The sequence below is a fragment of the Agelaius tricolor genome, unplaced genomic scaffold (genome assembly GCF_023055355.1).
Source record: "Agelaius tricolor isolate 1412-34295 unplaced genomic scaffold, bAgeTri1.0.p SCAF_107, whole genome shotgun sequence".
NCBI classification, from domain to species: domain Eukaryota; kingdom Metazoa; phylum Chordata; class Aves; order Passeriformes; family Icteridae; genus Agelaius; species Agelaius tricolor.
Genome location: NW_027269367.1, coordinates 1 through 18996, shown reverse-complemented (window position 1 = coordinate 18996; position 18996 = coordinate 1). Strand labels below are relative to the sequence as shown.

Sequence of the window (18996 nt, the reverse complement as noted above, 5' to 3'; positions counted from 1 at the left end):
AAGGCTGGTTTAGAGTGGGGTTGATTTGCATAAATTTGCATAAATTCAGGGGTTTTTGAGCGAGGATGGGCTCCCTGCGCAACGCCGAAGGTTTCACCGTTCCCGCGGTGCATTGTGGGTACCGAGGCGGAAAAAATTCCTCGTTTTTTGCGCAATGCATTGTGGGTACCGAGGCGGAAGTAACCGCCATTTTTGTTATGCTGCCGGTTTGGGTTCGCAGTGCTCCCAGTTTGGGCTCCCAGCTTAGGCTTTCAGTTTGCGCTCCCTGTGCTCCCAGTTTGAGCTCTCAGTGCTCCCAGTTTGAGCTCCCAGTGCTCCCAGTTTGAGCCCCTGCCCAATTAAACAGCGGAAATTTCTCCCGCGATGCATTGTGGGTAGCGAGGCAAAAGCAACCCTATGTTTCCGCAATGCATTGTGGGTACCGAGGCATTACCTCAAGACACGTTTTCGCAAAGCATTGTGGGTACAAAGGCGGAAGTAACCACCATTTCCGCTGTGCTCCTAATTTGGGCTCCCAGTGCTCTCAGTTTGAGCTCTCAGTGTTCCAAGTTTGGCTCCCAGTGCTCCCAATTTGGCTCCCAGTGCTCCCAGTTTGAGCCCCTTCCCAATTAAAACGCGGAAATTTCTTCCGCGATGCATTCTGGGTAGCGAGGCGGAAGCAACCCCCTCTTTCCGCAATGCATTGTGGGTACCGAGGCATTACCTCAAGAACCACGTTTTCGCAATGCATTGTGGGTACCGAGGCGGAAGCAACCCCTAATATCCGCAATGCATTGTGGGTACCGAGGCGCTCATTAGTTAAACACCTGAGACAGGTGCGCGGCCACGCCTAAAACAGGTCCAAACCAGTCCAAACCAGTCCAGACCAGTCCGGGAGGGCAACCATGGCGGCGCTGGCGCTCGGGGTGGCGCTCGGGGCGGTTTTGGTGGCGCTCGGGGGGGTTTTGGTGGCCGCCATTGCCCGGAGGGGCTCGGAAGGGCCGAAATTGGCGGTGCCGGGAAGGGCGGTGGCGCACAGGGGAGGTGAGAGGGGGCGTGGCTTAAAAAATGAGTGGGAGTGGCTAAAGAGAGGGGGCGGGGCTAAAGGGGAGGGGGCGGGGGTGAAGGGAAAGGGGTTGGGAAGGGGGAGGGGCGAGAGGGGGGGAAGGAGGGAGGGGTTTTGAGGTGGGGGAGGGGAAGGGGTTAAACGGAATGGGTTGAGAGAGGGGGCGGGGCTAAAGAGGAGGGGCGTGGTTTACCGGGGAGGGGGCGGAGTTAAAGGGAGGGGAGGAGCTAAAGGGGAGGAGTTTGGCAGGGGGAGGGGTGGGAAAGGGGGAGGGGCTTGTAAAAGGAGGGGTGTCTGGGTTGGCTGAAGGGAAAGAGGGGGCGTGGCTATTTGGAGGGGGCGTGGTTAAGTGGGGGCGGGGCTAAAAGGGGAGGAGTTTGATGTGGGGGTGGCAGAATGGGCGTGGCTAAACGGGAGGGAGAGGGGCGTGGAAAAAAGAGGAACCATTGAAGCCCTTAATTAGATTTAATGAACCTTAATTAGCCCTAATTAACCTTTAATTATCCCTCATTAACCCCTGTAGGTGCGGGGGAGCGGATCGAGAACACAATGGAGGCTTTTGAGCAGTGAGGCCACGCCCCCTTCCTTTGCAGCCACGCCCCCTTCCTTTAGCCACGCCCCCACCCCAATCTCAGATGACTCTAATTTCCTGTAATTCTAAGCCCCGCCCCCTTTCTTTTGGCCACGCCCCACCACCATCTCTTAGAGCTTTGACTGCCTCAACCTCTAAGCTCCGCCCCCTTTCCTTTAGCCACGCCCCTACCCCAATCCCAGATGGCTCTGATTTCCAGTAACGCTAAGCCACGCCCCCTTTTTATTTGCCACGCCCCCACCCCAATCTAAGATCGCTCTAATTTCCTGTATCTCTAAGCCCCGCCCCTTTCTCTTGGTCACGCCCCCACCGCCATCTTAAAGATCTATGACTGGCACAATCTCTTAGCCCCGCCCCCTTTCCTTTAGCCACGCCCCCACCACCCCCTCCGAGCTCTCCAATTGCCTGATTATTAAGCCCCGCCCCCTTTTCCTGTTGCCCCACCCCTTCCATAATCCCCGAGCTCTGTAATTGGCTGCATTTGCTAACCCCGCCCCCTTTTCCCTTGGCCCCGCCCCCAGCGCGGTGTCCGAGGGCTGTGATTGGCTGGAGCTGGACGTGCGCCGCACCCGCGACGGCGTCGTCGTCGTCTGTCACGACCGGGAGCTGTCGCGACAGAGCGGCCGCCATCTTGACGTCAGCAAAATCGATTACAAGGTTCGTTAATTGATGGTTAATTAGCGATAATTAACGGGAATTGAGGGGGTGGGGTTAATTAGGGGTTGGTTAATGGGGTTAATGGGGAATGGGCGGGGTAAGGGATTAATTAGGTTTGGTTAATTAGCGGGGATTAGGGGGAGGTAGGGGTAATTAATGGGTGGTGGTGGTAATTAGTGGTAATTAGTGGTAATTAGTGGTAATAAGGGGGAAATAATGGTAATTAATGGTTAATTAATGGTGGTAAATTGTATTAATTAATGAATTTAATGAATTCAATTAGGTCATTAAAATGGTTGTAATTAATGGTAATAAGGGGAAATTAATGGTGTTAAATTGTATTAATTAATTAATTTAATGGATGTTAATGAATCAAATTAGGTCATTAAATTGGTTGTAATTAACGGTAATTAAGGGGTAATTAATGGTGTTAAATTGTATTAATTAATTAAATGGGTGGTAATTAAATCAGGTAATTAAATTAGTTGTAATTAAGGGTAATAAGGGGAAATTAATGAATTTAATGGGTGGTAAATAATGAAATTAGGTCATTAAATTAGTTGTAATTAATGGTAATAAGAGGTAATTAGTGGTGTTAAATTGTATTAATTAATTAATTTAATGGGTGGTAATTAATTAAATCAGGTCATTAAATTGGTTGTAATTAACGGCAATTAAGGGGTAATTAATGGTGTTAAATTGTATCAATTAAATGGGTGGTAATTAATTAAATCAGGTCATTAAATTGGTTGTAATTAATGGTGTTAAGTTGTAATAGCTGATTGATTAAATTAGTGTTAATTAATAATATTAGGACATTAAATTAATGGTAATTAAATTAAATGGTAATTAAATTAATGGTAATTAATGCGGGGTAACGAATGGAATAAAATTTTATGAGTTAATTAATTAATTTCCAGGTAATTAATTACATTAGGGAATTAAATTAGAGGATAATTATGCTAATTAATGGAAGTTTATGGTAATTAATGGTCATTAGTGATCATTAATGGCTGTTAACGCAAATTATCGGAAATTAATGGTAATTACGGATAATTAGTACAAATTAATGGCAGTTAAGGATAATTAATTCTAATAAATTATAATTAGTGGTAATTAATGGTAATGAATGGTAATTATCGAAAATCAATGGTAATTAGTGCGAATTAATGGGAATTAATGATATTAATAGTTATTAGTGGCAATGAATGGTAATGAACAGTAATTAGTGGAAATAATTGGTAATTAACGGTAATTAGTGGGAATTATTGCTAATTAATGGGAATTAGTGGAAATTAATGGGAATTATTGCTAATTAATGGAAATTAGTGGAAATTAATGGCGTTAAATTGTATTAATTAAGAAATTAATTGGTATAATAATTAAATCAGGTAATTAATTCATGGTAATTTATGTAAATAAGACTAAATTAATGGCATTCATTTCCATTCATTAATTGATTGAATTAGCGGTAATTAATTATATTAAGGAATTAATTTAGTGCTGATTAATGGTAATTAACGTTAATTGGGGCTAATTAGAGCTAATTAGTGATAATGAATTCATAATAATGGCGATTAGTGATAATTAATAGCCTATAATTAAATATTAATTTTAATTTACCCCATAATTAAAACTAATTAACCGTAATTAATCATTAATTAACGATTAATTAACGCTAATTAAGGCTAATTAAGGGTTAATTTCGGCCTCCCCCAGGACCTCCCCCGGTACCGGAGCCCCCTGGAGGTGACGTTTGCACCAGGTGACCAAAAATTGGGAATTTTGGGGCGAAAAATGGGAATTTTGGGAAAATTTGGGGTTCAAAAATTGGGAATTGAGGGAAAATTCGCGTTAAAAATGGGAAATTTGGGAAATATTGGGAATTTTGGAGGAAATATTGGGGATTTTGGGAAAATTTGGGTTCAAAAATTGGGGATTTTGGGGTCAAAAATTGGGGATTTTGGGGTTAAAAATTGGGAATTTTGGGGGAAAAAATTGGGAATTTTGGGGTTTAAAAATTGGGGATTTTGGGGTTAAAGTTGGGAATTTTGGGGTTAAAATGGGAATTTTTGGGTTAAAAATTGGGAATTTTGGGAAAATTTGGGTTCAACAATTGGGAATTGAGGGAAAATTCGCTTTAAAAATGGGAAATTTGGGGAAAAATTGGGAATTTTGGGGGAAATATTGGGGATTTTCGGGAAAATTTGGGTTCAAAAATTGGGGATTTTGGGGTTAAAAATTGGGGATTTTGGGGGAAAAATTTGGAATTTTGGGGTTAAAAATTGGGAATTTGGGGGGAAAAATTGGGATTTTTTGGGGGGTAAAAAATTGGGAATTTTTGGGGTTGAAAATTGGGAATGTTGGGGTTAAAAATTGGGAATGTTGGGGTTTAAAAATTGGGGAATTTTGGGGTAAAAAACTGGGAATTTTTGGGTTTAAAAATTGGGAATTTTGGGGTTAAAAATTGGGAAATTTGGGAAAAATTTGGGTTCAAAAATTGGGAATTGAGGGAAAATTCGCTTTAAAAATGGGAAATTTGGGGAAAAATTGGGAATTTTTGGGGTTAAAAATTGGGAATTTTGGGGGAAAAATTGGGAATTTTGGGGTTGAAAATGGGGAATTTTAGGGTTAAAATTGGGGATTTTGGGAACATTTGGGTTCAGAAATTGGAAATTGAAAGAAAATTCCTGTTAAAAATGGGAAATTTGGGGAAAAATTGGGAATTTTTGGGTTAAAAATTGGGGATTGGGGGTTAAAAATTTGGAATTTTGGGGTTAAAATTTAGGAATTTTGGGGTTAAAATTGGGAATTTTGGGGTTAAAAATTGGGAATTTTGGGGTTAAAATTTGGAATTTTGGGTTGAAAATGGGGAAGTTTGGGTTTTAAATGGGGAATTTTGGGGTTAAAAGTTGGAATTTTGGGTTTAAAGTTGGGAATTTTGGGTTTAAAATTTGGAATTTTAGGGTTAAAATTTGGGAATTTTGGGCATTTCCTCCCCTCCCTCAGCACCCAGAACTTCCGGGTTTTTTTTTCCCTGGGGGCGTGGCCTAAAGGGAACTTGACCCCGCCCTCTCCAGCCAAGCCCCGCCCCAATTTAAGCCCCGCCCCCTCCAGGCTCTTTCTCCTCCGGCTGCGATCGCCGAATTCCCTGATTGGTCGAAGTCTTCGAGCGCTTCCCGCGGCAGCCAATGAGCATCGAGGTCAAGGACGACGACGATGACCTCATCAATGAGGTCACAAAGGGGGCGGGGCTTAGGCTGGGGGCGGGTTTGGGCGATTTTGGGTCAATTTTGGGTCATTTTTAGACCATTTTTAGCCATTTTTGGGTGATTTTGGTCATTTTTGGACAATTTTGGGGTTATTTTGGTCGTTTTGGGTCAATTTGGGGCAATTTTGGAAATTTCTGGGAGTTTTTGGGTCATTTTAGGGCATTTTTGGGGCTTTTTTTGGCCCATTTAATGAATATTTTTGGGTCATTTTGGGACCATTTTTTGGGTTATTTTAGGGTCAAATTTGGTCATTTTTGGGCCAATTTTTTGGGCCTTTTTTGGGTCATTTTTTGCTCATTTTGGTACAAATTTTTCTGCCATTTTTGAAACATTTTTGGTAATTTTTGGGCCATTTTCAGAGCCATTTTAGGGCCTTTTAAAGATATTTTTTGGGTCATTTTTGGGCCATTTTGGGTCATTTTTTTTCTTTTTTTTGGGCCATTTCTGGGTCATTTTTAGGACAATCTTTGGGCCCTTTTAGAGTCATTTTTTGGGCCATTTTGTGGCAATTTTTGGTCATTTTTGGGCCTATTTTTTGGGCCATTTTAGGATCATTTTTGGGTCATTTTAGGTGAGGTTTTGGGCCAATTTTGGGACCATTTTTGGGGCCATTTAAAGCAATTTCTAAATCATTTTTGGGACCATTTTTTGGCTCAATTGAGGCGATTTTTTAGTCATTTTTGGGTAATTTTAGAGTCATTTTTGGGGCCATTTTGGGTCATTTTAGGGTCATTTTGGAGCCTATTTTTGGGCCAGTTTAGATCAATTTTGGGACCATTTTTGGGTCATTTTTGGGGCCATTTTTTGGGGCCATTTTGGGTCATTTTAGGGCCATTTTGAAGCCATTTTTGGCACTTTTTGTGTAATTTTTTGGGCCAGTTTAGACCATTTTTGGGCCCCTTTTTGTGGCTCATTTGAAACAATTTTTAAATCAATTTTTCATCTCATTTTGGGTCATTTTTGGGGCCATTTTTTTGGGTCATTTTGGGCCATTTTGGGGCCATTTTGAAGCCTTTTTTTTGCTCTTTTTTGTGTCATTTTTGGGCCAGTTTAGGATCATTTTTGGGACCATTTTTTGGGTCATTTTTGGGACCATTTTTTGGGGTCATTTAAAGGAATTTCTTAATAATTTCTTGGTCATTTTTTGGCTCAATTGAGGTCATTTTTTAGTCATTTTTGGGTAATTTTAGAGTCATTTTTGGGGCCATTTTGGGTCATTTTAGGGTCATTTTGGAGCCTATTTTTGGGCCAGTTTAGATCAATTTTGGGACCATTTTTGGGTCATTTTTGGAGCCATTTTTGGGGCCATTTTGGGTCATTTTAGGGTCATTTTGAAACCATTTTTTTTGTCTTTTTTTGTGCCATTTTTGGGCCAGTTTAGATCAATTTTGGGACCCTTTTGTGGCTCATTTGAAACAATTTTTTAATCAATTTTTCATCTCATTTTGGGTCATTTTTGGGGCCATTTTTTGGGGACATTTTGGGCCATTTTAGGGTCATTTTGAAGCCATTTTTTGGGTTTTTTTGTGTCATTTTTTGGGCCAGTTTAGGATCATTTTTGGGACCATTTTTGGGTCATTTTTGGGGCCATTTTTTGGGGCCATTTTGGGTCATTTTAGGGCCATTTTGAAGCCATTTTTTGCACTTTTTGTGTCATTTTTTGCTCCAGTTTAGACCATTTTTGGGCCCCTTTTTGTGGCTCATTTGAAACAATTTTTAAATCAATTTTTCATCTCATTTTGGGTCATTTTTGGGTCATTTTTTTGGGTCATTTTGAGTCATTTTAGGGCCATTTTGAAGCCTTTTTTTGCTCTTTTTTGTGTCATTTTTGGGCCAGTTTAGGATCATTTTTGGGACCATTTTTTGGGTCATTTTTGGGACCATTTTTTGGGGTCATTTAAAGTAATTTCTAAATCATTTTTTGATCATTTTTTGACTCAATTGAGGCTATTTTTAGTCGTTTTTGGGTAATTTTAGAGTCATTTTTTGGGCCATTTTGAAGCCATTTTTTGCTCTTTTTTGTGTCATTTTTTGGGCCAGTTTAGATCAATTTTGGGACCATTTTTTGGGTCATTTTTTGGGGCCATTTTGGGACCATTTTAGGGCCATTTTGAAGCCATTTTTTGGGCCAGTTTAGACCCTTTTTGGGCCCTTTTTGTGGCTCATTTGAAACAATTTTTTAATCAATTTTTCATCTCATTTTGGGTCATTTTTGGGTCATTTTTTGGGGTCATTTTGAGTCATTTTAGGGCCATTTTGAAGCCTTTTTTTGCTCTTTTTTGTGTCATTTTTTGGGCCAGTTTAGATCATTTTTGGGACCATTTTTTGGGTCATTTTTGGGACCATTTTTGGGGTCATTTAAAGCAATTTCTAAATCATTTTTTGATCATTTTTTGGCTCAATTGAGGTCATTTTAGAGTCATTTTTTGGGGCCATTTTTGGGCATTTTAGGGTCATTTTGGAGCCCATTTTTGGGCCAGTTTAGATCAATTTTGGGACCATTTTTGGATCATTTTGGGGCCATTTTGGGCCCTTTTTGTGGCTCATTTGAAACAATTTTTTAATCAATTTTTCATTACCTTTTGGGTCATTTTTGGGTCATTTTTGGGTCATTTTTGGGTCATTTTGAAGCCATTTTTTGGGCCAGTTTAGATCAATTTGGGCCCCTTTTTGTGGCTAATTTGAATCAATTTTTTAATCAATTTTTCATCATGTTTTGGGTCATTTTAGGGCCATTTTGAAGCCATGTTTTGGGCCAGTTTAGACCATTTTTGGGCCCCTTTTGTGGCTCATTTGAAACAATTTTTAAATCAATTTTTCATCTCATTTTTGGGTCATTTTTGGCCCATTTTGGGTCATTTTTTTCCCCATTTTCCCTTCATTTTTCCCCATTTTCCACCCCATTTTTTCCCCCCTTTTCTCAGGGCTGGGGGAGGGGCTCCCACCCCTCCCCCTCCCTCCTTTAACCGCCCCTCCCCCACCCCCAGGTGGCCTCCCTGGTCCGGAGCTTCGACCGCGCCCCCATCACCCTCTGGGCCTCCTTCCGCGAGCGCATCCTCCGCAAATGCCGCCGAGCCGTGAGCCCCTCCCCCACCCCGAGGCCCCGCCCCCACCCCCCGGGCCCCTCCCCCACCTCCCCGGCAAAAAAAACCCGGCGAAAAAAGGGTTAAAAACGGATTTTTGGCGATTTTTTAACCAATTTTTGGGGGTTTTTAACCCAAAATTTGAGGGGGTTTGAGGGTGGGGGAGGGGCGGGGTGGGGTCAGGCTCCGCCCCCACCGCAAAGCCAAAAAAAACCCGGCGAAAAAAGGGTTAAAAACGGAATTTTGGCGATTTTTTAACCAATTTTTGGACATTTTTGAGGTTTTTTAACCCAAAATTTGTAGGGGTTTGGGGGGGGTGGGGGAGGGGCCGGATGCACCCAGGCCCCTCCCCCACTCCCCGGGACCTTTCCCCACCGCAAAGCCAAAAAAATCCGGGGAAAAAAGGGTTAAAAATGGAATTTTTGGCGATTTTTTAGCGATTTTTGGTGATTTTTGATCGAATTTTTTGAAAATTTTGGGGTTTTTTAACCCAAAAATGGAAATTTTGGGTGGAAAAATTGGAATTTTGGGGGAATTTGGGTGGAAAAATGGGGATTTTTGGGCAATTTTGGGTGGAAAATGGGAATTTTGAGTCTTTTTGGTGGGGAAGCAAAAATTTGAGGGAAATTTGGGTGGGAAATGGGAATTTTGGGGGAATTTGGGTGGAAAATGGGAAATTTTGGGGATTTTGGGTTGAAAATTTGGAATTTGGGGAACTTTGGGTGGAAAAATGGGAATTTTGGGGAATTTTGGGTGGAAAAATGGGAATTTGGGGAAATTTTGTGGAAATTTTGTGGGAAAATGGGAATTTTGGGGATTTTGGGTTGAAAATTTGGAATTTGGGGGGAAAAATGGGAATTTTGGGCAAAATGGGGCAATTTTGGGTGGAAAATGCAAAATTTTGGTGAATTTTTGGGGTGGGAAAATGGGAATTTGGGCAATTTGGGGAGAAAAATTGGAATTTTGGGAATTTTTTGTTGGGAAAAGGAAAAGTTTGGGAAATTTTGGGTTAAAAGTGGGGATTTTGGAAATTTTGGGTTAAAAATGGGAATTTTGGGCATAAAAATGGGGATTTTGGGAAATTTAGGCATAAAAATGGTGATTTTGGGAAATTTTGGGGTAAAAATGGGGATTTTGGGTAATTTTGGGGTTAAAAATTGCAAATTTGGGGTTTAAAAAAATGCAAATTTTGGGGTTAAAATTCGCAAATTTTGGGGTTTGAAAATGCAAATTTTGGTTTTATAAATTTGCAAATTTTGGATGGGAAAAAAGCAAATTTTGGGTGGGAAAAAATGGGAATTTTGGGCTTGGAATATGCAAATTTTGGGGTGGGAAAACGCAAATTTGGGGTTTAAAAAAAGCAAATTTTGGGATTTAAGAAATGCAAATTTTGGGTTTAAAAAATGCAAATTTTGGGTTGGAAAAATGCAAATTTTGAGTTTTAAAAAATGGAAATTTTGGGGTTTAAAAATTTGCAAATTTTGGATGGGAAAAATGCAAATTTGGGGTTTAAGATACAAATTTTGGGGTTCAAAAAATGCAAATTTTGGGATTTAAGAAATGCAAATTTTGTGTGGGAGAAATGCAAATTTTGGGGTTAAAACCCGCAAATTTTGGGGTTTTAAAAATGCAAATTTTGAGTTTTAAAACCTGCAAATTTTGGGTTGGAATATGCAAATTTTGGGTGGGGAAAATACAAATTTTGGGGTTAAAACCCAGAAATTTTGGGGTTAAAAAAATGCAAATTTTGGGCTTGAAAATTCAAATTTTGGGGTTTAAAAAATGCAAATTTTGGGTTTGAAACCCGCAAATTTTGGCGTTAAAAACTGCAAATTTTGGGGTTTAAAATGCAACTTTGGGGGTTTAAAAAATGCAAATTTTGGGGTTTAAAAATGCAAATTTTGGGGTTAAAACCCACAAATTTTGGGGTTAAAAATACAAATTTTGGGTGGGAAAAATGCAAATTTTGGGATTTAAGAAATGCAAATTTTGGGGTTAAAACCCGGAAATTTTGGGTTAAAAAATGTAAATTTTGGGTTGGAATATGCAAATTTTGGGTGGGGAAAATACAAATGTTGGGGGGGAAAAAAAGCAAATTTTGGGGTTTAAAAAATGCAAATTTTGGGTTTGAAACCCGCAAATTTTGGCGTTAAAAACTGCAAATTTTGGGGTTTAAAATGCAACTTTGGGGGTTTAAAAAATGCAACTTTGGGGTATAAAAAATGCAAATTTTGGGCTTAAAAAAATGCAAGTTTGGGTGGGAAAAAATGCAAATTTTGAGGTTTAAAAAATGCAAATTTTAGTGTTCAAAAAATGCAAATTTTGGGGTTAAAACCCGCAAATTTTGGGTTAAAAAATGCAAATTTTGCGGTTAAAAAAATACAAATTTTAGGTTAAAAAATACAAATTTTGGCCTCAAAACCCCAAATTCCGGGGGATTTTCGCCGGGTTTTTTTTCATTTTTCGCGTTGGGGGTGGGGCCCTCTCCCTTCCCCCACCCTTTAACCCTTTCCTGACCATTCCCCTCCCCCTCCCAGCACCCATCGATGCCGTTTTGCTTCTCCCTGGAGCGGGGGCTGCTGGCGCTGCTGCTCTGGTACCTGGGGCTGCTGCGGCTGCTGCCCCTGCCCGAGGCCGCGCTGCTCTGCCCGCTGCCGTCAATCATCAACCGGTCAGGCCACGCCCCTAAAATACCAAATATGGGCAAAAAAAACCCGGCGAAAAAAGGGTTAAAAATGGGATTTTTGGGGATTTTTTGGGGATTTTTTGGTGAATTTTGGGTGATTTTTGGGGATTTTTTGGGGTTTTTCGGCTCGATATTTAGGGAGGGGGAAGGGCAGGGTCAGGTCAGGCCACGCCCCCTAAAATACCAAATATGGGCAAAAAAAACCCGGCGAAAAAAGGGTTAAAAATGGGATTTTGGGGGATTTTTTGGGGAATTTTTTGGGGGTTTTTTGGGATTTTTTTGGGGATTTTTTGGGGTTTTTCGGCTCGATATTTAGGGAGGGGGAAGGGCAGGGTCAGGTCAGGCCACGCCCCCTAAAATACCAAATATGGGCAAAACAAAACCCGGCGAAAAAAGGGTTAAAAATGGGATTTTTGGGGATTTTTTGGGGATTTTTTGGTGAATTTTGGGTGATTTTGGGGGATTTTTTGGGGTTTTTCGGCTCGATGTTTAGGGAGGGGGAAGGGCAGGGTCGGGCCAGGCCACGCCTCCAAACAAAACAGAAATGGGCAAAAAAAACCCGGGGAAAAAAGGGTTAAAAATGGGATTTTTTTGGGGGGGATTTTTTGGGGATTTTTTTGGGATTTTTTTTGGATTTTTTGGGGTTTTTCAGCCAAGGTTTGGGGTATGGGAGGGGCGGGCTCGGGTCAGGCCACGCCCCCTAAAATACCAAATATGGGCAAAAAAAACTGGCGAAAAAAGGGTTAAAAATGGGATTTTTGGGGGATTTTTTTGCGGTTTTTTGGGTGTTTTTTGGTGAATTTTGGGTGATTTTTGGGGATTTTTTGGGGTTTTTTGGCTCGATATTTGGGGAGGGTCGGGTCAGGCCACGCCCCCTAAACTACCAAATATGGGCAAAAAAAAGCCGGCGAAAAAAGGGTTAAAAATGGGGTTTTGGGGATTTTTGGGGAATTTTTAGGGTTTTTTTGGGATTTTTTTTGGATTTTTTGGGGTTTTTGAGCCAAGGTTTGGGGTATGGGAGGGGCGGGCTCGGGTCAGGCCACGCCCCCTAAAATACCAAATATGGGCAAAAAAACCTGGCGAAAAACGGGTTAAAAATGGGATTTTTGGCGGGTTTTTTGGGGTTTTTTGGGGATTTTTTTGGGATTTTTTGGGGGTTTTTAGGCTCGATATTTGGGGAGGGTCGGGTGAGGCCACGCCCCCTAAAATACCAAAAATGGGCAGAAAAAACCCGGCGAAAAAAGGGTTAAAAATGGGATTTTGGGGGGTTTTTGGGTGTTTTTTGGTGAATTTTGGGTGATTTTTGGGGATTTTTTGGGGGGTTTTCGACTCGATATTTAGGGAGGGGGAAGGGCAGGGTCGGGTCAGGCCACGCCCCCAAACAAAACAGAAATGGGCAAAAAAAACCCGGGGAAAAAAGGGTTAAAAATGGGATTTTTGGGGGATTTTTTGGGGATTTTTTTGGGGATTTTTTGGGGTTTTTGAGCCAAGGTTTGGGGTATGGGAGGGGCGGGCTCGGGTCAGGCCACGCCCCCTAAAATACCAAAAATGGGCAGAAAAAACCCGGCGAAAAAAGGGTTAAAAATGGGATTTTTGGGGGATTTTTTTGCGGTTTTTTGGGTGTTTTTTGGTGAATTTTGGGTGATTTTTGGGGATTTTTTGGGGGTTTTTAGGCTCGATATTTGGGGAGGGTCGGGTCAGGCCACGCCCCCTAAACTACCAAATATGGGCAAAAAAAACCCGGTGAAAAAAGGGTTAAAAATGGGATTTTGGGGGATTTTTTGGGGTTTTTTTGGGATTTTTTTGGGATTTTTTGGGGGTTTTCGACTCGATATTTGGGGTATGGGAGGGGCAGGGTCGGGTCAGGCCACGCCCCCTAAAATACCAAAAATGGGCAGAAAAAACCCGGCGAAAAAAGGGTTAAAAATGGGGTTTTGGGGATTTTTTGGGGTTTTTTGGGGTTTTTAGGGGATTTTTTTGGGATTTTTTGGGGTTTTTCAGCCAAAGTTTGGGGGTGGGAAAGGGGCAGGGTCAGGTCAGGCCACGCCCCCTAAAATACCAAAAATGGGCAGAAAAAACCCGGCGAAAAAAGGGTTAAAAATGGGGGTTTGGGGGATTTTTTGGGGTTTTTTTGGGGTTTTTTTGGGATTTTTTTTGGATTTTTTGGGGTTTTTGAGCCAAGGTTTGGGGTATGGGAGGGGCGGGCTCGGGTCAGGCCACGCCCCCTAAAATACCAAATATGGGCAAAAAAAACCCGGCGAAAAAAGGGTTAAAAATGGGATTTTTGGGGGATTTTTTTGCGGTTTTTTGGGTTTTTTTGGTGAATTTTGGGTGATTTTGGGGGTTTTTCGACTCGATATTTGGGGAGGGGGAAGGGCAGGGTCAGGTCAGGCCACGCCCCCTAAACTACCAAATATGGGCAAAAAAAAACCCGGCGAAAAAAGGGTTAAAAATGGGATTTTGGGGATTTTTTGGGGTTTTTTGGGGGATTTTTTGGGATTTTTTTTGGATTTTTTGGGGTTTTTCAGCCAAAGTTTGGGGGTGGGAAAGGGGCAGGGTCAGGTCAGGCCACGCCCCCTAAACTACCAAATATGGGCAGAAAAAACCCGGCGAAAAAAGGGTTAAAAATGGGATTTTTGGCGGATTTTTTGGGGTTTTTTTTGGTGAATTTTGGGTGATTTTTGGGGATTTTTTGGGGGTTTTTCGGCTCGATATTTGGGGAGGGTCGGGTGAGGCCACGCCCCCCCAAAAAACAGAAATGGGCAAAAAAACCCGGCGAAAAAAGGGTTAAAAATGGGATTTTGGGGGATTTTTTGGGGATTTTTGGGGTTTTTTTGGATTTTTTGGATTTTTTTGGGGTTTTTTCGGCTCGATATTTGGGGAGGGGGAAGGGCAGGGTGGGGTCAGGCTCCGCCCCCGCAGAAAGGCCAAAAAAAACCCGTCGAAAAAAGGGTTAAAAATGGAATTTTGGGGATTTTTTGGGGATTTTTTGGGGGGTTTTGGGGTTAAAGGGAAGGGGGCGGGGCTTTGACTGTGGAGGAGGGGCTAAAACAATGGGGGTGGAGCTAAAAATAGGGGGCGGGGCTTAACAGAAGGGGCTGGGTGGTGCTAAATGAGAGTGGGCGGGGCTAAATGAGAAGGGGAGGGGCTTAAGGAGTGGGGCAGAAAGAAAGAGGCGGGGCTAAAGGGATGGAGGAAGAGGAAAGGGGCGGGGCTAAAGGGATGGAGCTGGGATTCAATGTGTGGGCGGGGCTTAACCGAAATGGGCGTGGTTTTACTAACAGGGGGCGTGGTCATACGGGTGTGGGCGTGGTCAGAGGGAGCATGGGCGTGGTCAGAGGGGCTGTGGGCGTGGCTCTGACCCCTCCCCCTCCTTTCCAGGACGTATTTTCCCCTCCCCCGCGGCCCGGCCGGCCACGCCCTGAGCAAAATGGCGGCAACGTGAGTGGGGGAGGGGCGGGGCCAATCCGGGGTCACTCAGGGGTCACTGCGGGGTCACTCTGGGGTCACTCAGGGGTCATTTTTGGGTCATTTTTGGGGCCATTTTTTGGCCATTTTTGGCCATTTTGGGGCCATTTTGGGTCAGGGGTCACTCAAAGGGGGTCATTTTTAGGCCATTTTCGGCCATTTTGGGTCATTTTTGGGCCATTTTGGGTCATTTTTGGGCCATTTTTTGGCCATTTTGGGCCATTTTTGGGGCCATTTTGGGCCATTTTGGGTCAGTGGTCACTGATTGGTCCATGGCCATTTTTGGCCATTTTGGGGCCATTTTGGGTCAGGGGTCACTCAAGGGTCATTTTTAGGCCATTTTCGGCCATTTTGGGTCATTTTTGGGCCATTTTGGGTCATTTTTGGGCAATTTTTTGGCCATTTTGGGTCATTTTTGGGCCATTTTTAGGCCATTTTGGGTCAGTGGTCGCTTAGGGCTCATTTTTGGGCCATTTTTGTCCATTTTGGGCAATTTTTTGGGTCATTTTGGGCCATTTTGGGTCAGTGTTCACTCATTGGTCAGTGGTCACTCAGGGGTCATTTTGGGGCCAATTTTGGCCATTTTGGGCAATTTTTTTGTCCGTTTTTGGGCCATTTTGGGTCAGTGGTCACTCATTGGTCAGGGGTCACTCAGGGGTCATTTTTGGGTCCATTTTGGGCCATTTTGGGCCATTTTTGGGTCATTTTTGGGTCATTTTTGGGCCATTTTGGGCCATTTTGGGCCATTTTTTGGCCATTTTGGGGCCATTTTTGGGCCATTTTTGGGCCATTTTGGGCCATTTTTTTACCATTTTGGGTCACTCATTTGTCAGTGGTCACTCAGGGGCCATTTTTGGGTCCATTTTTGGCCATTTTTGGGTCATTTTTGGGCCTTTTTGGGTCAGTGGTCACTTAGGGCTCATTTTTGGGCCATTTTTGGGCCATTTGGGTCAGTGGTCACTGATTGGTCCATGGCCATTTTTGGCCATTTTTGGGGCCTTTTTGGGCCATTTTTGGGCCATTTTTGTTCAGTGGTCACTCAGGGCTCATTTTTGGGTCCATTTTCGGCCATTTTGGGTCTTTTTTTTGACCATTTTTTGGCCATCTTGGACCATTTTGGGTCCCTGGTCCCTGATTGGTCCCTCAGGGGTCAGAGGTCACCCACTGGTCGCTCATTGGTCGCTCTGCCCCTCCCCCAGGTTCGTGCTCCGCCCCAAACTCCTGAGGGACCTGAAGAGCCGGGGGCTGCAGGTGAGGGGGCGTGGCCAAGGAAAAGGGGGCGTGGCCAATGAAAATGGGGCGTGGCCAAGGAGAGGGGCGGGGTTAGAGGAAGGGGAGGGGCCAAACAATCAAATATTGGGGTGAGGGAGGGGCCAAAATGCAAATTTGGGGTGGGGGAGGGGTCAAAAATGCAAATTTTGGAGGTGGGGGAGGAGCCAAAATTCCCCAGTTTGGGGGAGGGGTTAAAAATGCAAATTTGAGGTGGGGGAGGGGCCAAAAAATCCAATTTCAGGTGGGGGAGGGGCCAAAATTTTCCTTTTTTGGGGGGTTAAAAATTCAAAATTTGGAGGTGGGGGGAGGAGCTAAAATCACCAATTTTTTTGGGTCCAAAATCTTCAATTTTGGGTGTAAAAATGCAGATTTTGGGTCAAAATCTTCAATTTTGGGGTAAAAATGTAAATTTTGGGGTGAGGGAGGGCTTAATGTGGATTTTGGGTCAGAATCTTCAATTTTGGGTGTGGGAGGAGCCGAATTTTCAAATTTTGGGGCTTTAAATGCAAATTTTGGGGTGAAAATCTTCAATTTTGGGTGTGGGGAGGAGCCAAAATTTTCCTTTTTTTGGGGGTTAAAAATTCAAAATTTGGGGGTGGGGGGAGGGGCTAAAATCACCATTTTTTGGGGGGTCCAAAATCTTCAATTTTGGGTGTAAAAATGCAGATTTTGGGTCAAAATCTTCAATTTTGGGGGGTAAAAATGCAGATTTTGGGTCAAAATCTTCAATTTTGGGGTAAAAAATGCAAATTTTGGGGTGAGGGAGGGTGTTTGAGGTGGATTTTGGGTCAAAATCTTCAATTTTGGGGTAAAAATGCAAATTTTGGGGTGGGGGAGGGGCTTAATGTGGATTTTGGGTCAGAATCTTCAATTTTGGGTGTGGGAGGAGCCGAATTTTCTAATTTTGGGGCTTTAAAATGCAAATTTTGGGGTGAAAATCTTCAATTTTGGGTGTGGGAGGGGCCAAAATTTTCCTTTTTTTGGGGTTGAAAAATCAAAATTTGGGGGTGGGGGGAGGAGCTAAAATCACCAATTTTTTTGGGTCCAAAATCTTCAATTTTGGGTGTAAAAATGCAAATTTTGGGTCAAAATTTTCAATTTTGGGGGTAAAAATGCAGATTTTGGGTCAAAATCTTCAATTTTGGGGGTAAAAATGCAAATTTTGGGTCAAAATCTTCAGTTTGGGGTAAAAATGCAAATTTTGGGGTGAGGGAGGGGCTTAGTGTGGATTTTGGGTCAAAATCTTCAATTTTGGGGTAAAAATGCAAATTTTGGGGTGGGGGAGGGGCTTAGTGTGGATTTGGGGTCAGAATCTTCAATTTTGGGTGTAAAAATGCAGATTTTGGGTCAAAATTTTCAATTTTGGGGGTAAAAATGCAAATTTTGGGTCAAAATCTTCAATTTTGGGGGTAAAAATGCAGATTTTGGGTCAAAATCTTCAATTTTGGGGGTAAAAATGCAAATTTTGGTGTGAAAATCTTCAATTTTTGGGTGCGGGAAGGGCCAAAAAAACCCCCCAATTTCAGGTGGGGGAGGGGCCAAAATTTTCCTTTTTTGGGGGTTAAAAACTCAAAATTTGGAGGTGGGGGAGGGGCAGATCCGCCGCCTTTCCCTGCCCCCAAAATTGGAATTTTTCGCCCTAAAACCTCGGGGTTTTCGCTGGGGGGGAGGGGCTTGAGGTGGTGGGCGGGGTTTGAGGCCCCTCCCCCCCCAGTTTAAGCCCCTCCCCTTTTCCCCTCCCCCTCTCTCCAGGTGTGGCTGTGGGTGCTGAACGAGGAGCGGGACTTTGCGGAAGCCTTCGGCCTCGGCGCCACCGGAGTCATCACCGACTACCCCGGGAGGCTCCGGAAGTTTCTGGAAGGCCCCAGCCAAGGAGGAGAGGAGGAAAACGGGGGGAAAAAAATGAAATAAAAAAAAAGGCAAAAAATGGCCTCGAAAATGGCATCGAAAATGGCTTTAAGTGGCTCTGAAAATGAGGCAAAAAATGGTCCCAAAATGATCCCAAAATGTCCCAAAAAATGAAAGAAAAATGGTCCCAAATTGACCCAAAAAATGAAAAAAATGGTCCCAAAATGACGCAAAAAATGGTGCCCAAAATGGTCCCAAAATGGCACAAAAATGTCCCAAAATATGAAAAAAAATGGTCCCAAAATGACCCAAAAATGACCTAAAAAGTGACCCTAAAATGGTGCCCAAAATGGTCCCAAAATGACCCAAAAATGTCCCAAATCATGAAACAAAAATGGTCCCAAAGTGACCCTAAAATGGTGCCCAAAATGAACCAAAAATGACCAAAAAATGTCCCAAAATATGAAATAAAAATGGTCCCAAAATGACCCAAAAAGTGACCCTAAAATGGCGCAAGAAATGGTCCCAAAATGACCCAAAAACGTCCCAAAAATGAAAAAAATGGTCCCAAAATGACCCTAAAATGACCCAAAAAATGGTGCCCAAAATGGTCCCAAAATGATCCAATAAGGGCCCAAAATATGAAAAAAAAAAGGTCCAAAAATGACCCAAAAATGACCTCAAAATGACCCGGAAATGAGGCAAAAAATGGTCCCAAAATGGTCCCAAAATGACCCAAAAATGGCCTCAAAATGACCCGAAAATGAGGCAAAAAATGGTCCCAAAATGAACTAAAAATGGTCTGGAAATGGCCCAAGAAATTGGGACAAATTGGTCCATAAATGACCCAAAAATGGCCCTAAAATAACCCAAAAATGTCCCAAAAAATGAAATAAAAGTGGTCCCAAAATGACCCTAAAATGACCCAAAAAGTGACCCTAAAATGGTGCCCAAAATGACCCAAAAACGGCCTCAAAAACGACCCGGAAATGGCCAAGAAAAGACCCGAAAATGAGGCAAAAAATGGTCCCAAAAATGACCCAAAAATGGCTTTAAATGGCTCCGAAAATGAG

The 18996-nt window shown here is 42.8% G+C and overlaps 1 protein-coding gene and 1 long non-coding RNA gene across 2 annotated transcripts; one reads left to right on the top strand and one right to left on the bottom strand.

The window, feature by feature from the left end:
- The first annotated feature begins 119 nt into the window (after positions 1–119).
- On the top strand, positions 120–18204 carry LOC139586205 (lysophospholipase D GDPD3-like). Its single transcript, XM_071419438.1, is given in 10 exon segments — positions 120–1023; positions 1569–1611; positions 2159–2294; positions 4014–4059; positions 5412–5530; positions 8554–8643; positions 11187–11320; positions 14717–14776; positions 16003–16054; positions 17828–18204. Coding segments are annotated over 10 exon segments (978 nt in total). The 5' UTR covers positions 120–884; the 3' UTR covers positions 17987–18204.
- Positions 11434–12600, bottom strand: LOC139586209 (uncharacterized). Its single transcript, XR_011677518.1, has 2 exons — positions 12547–12600; positions 11434–11688 (listed from the first exon to the last, which is right to left on the bottom strand). It is a non-coding gene; the product is annotated as an uncharacterized lncRNA (long non-coding RNA).
- Positions 18205–18996: the final 792 nt, after the last annotated feature.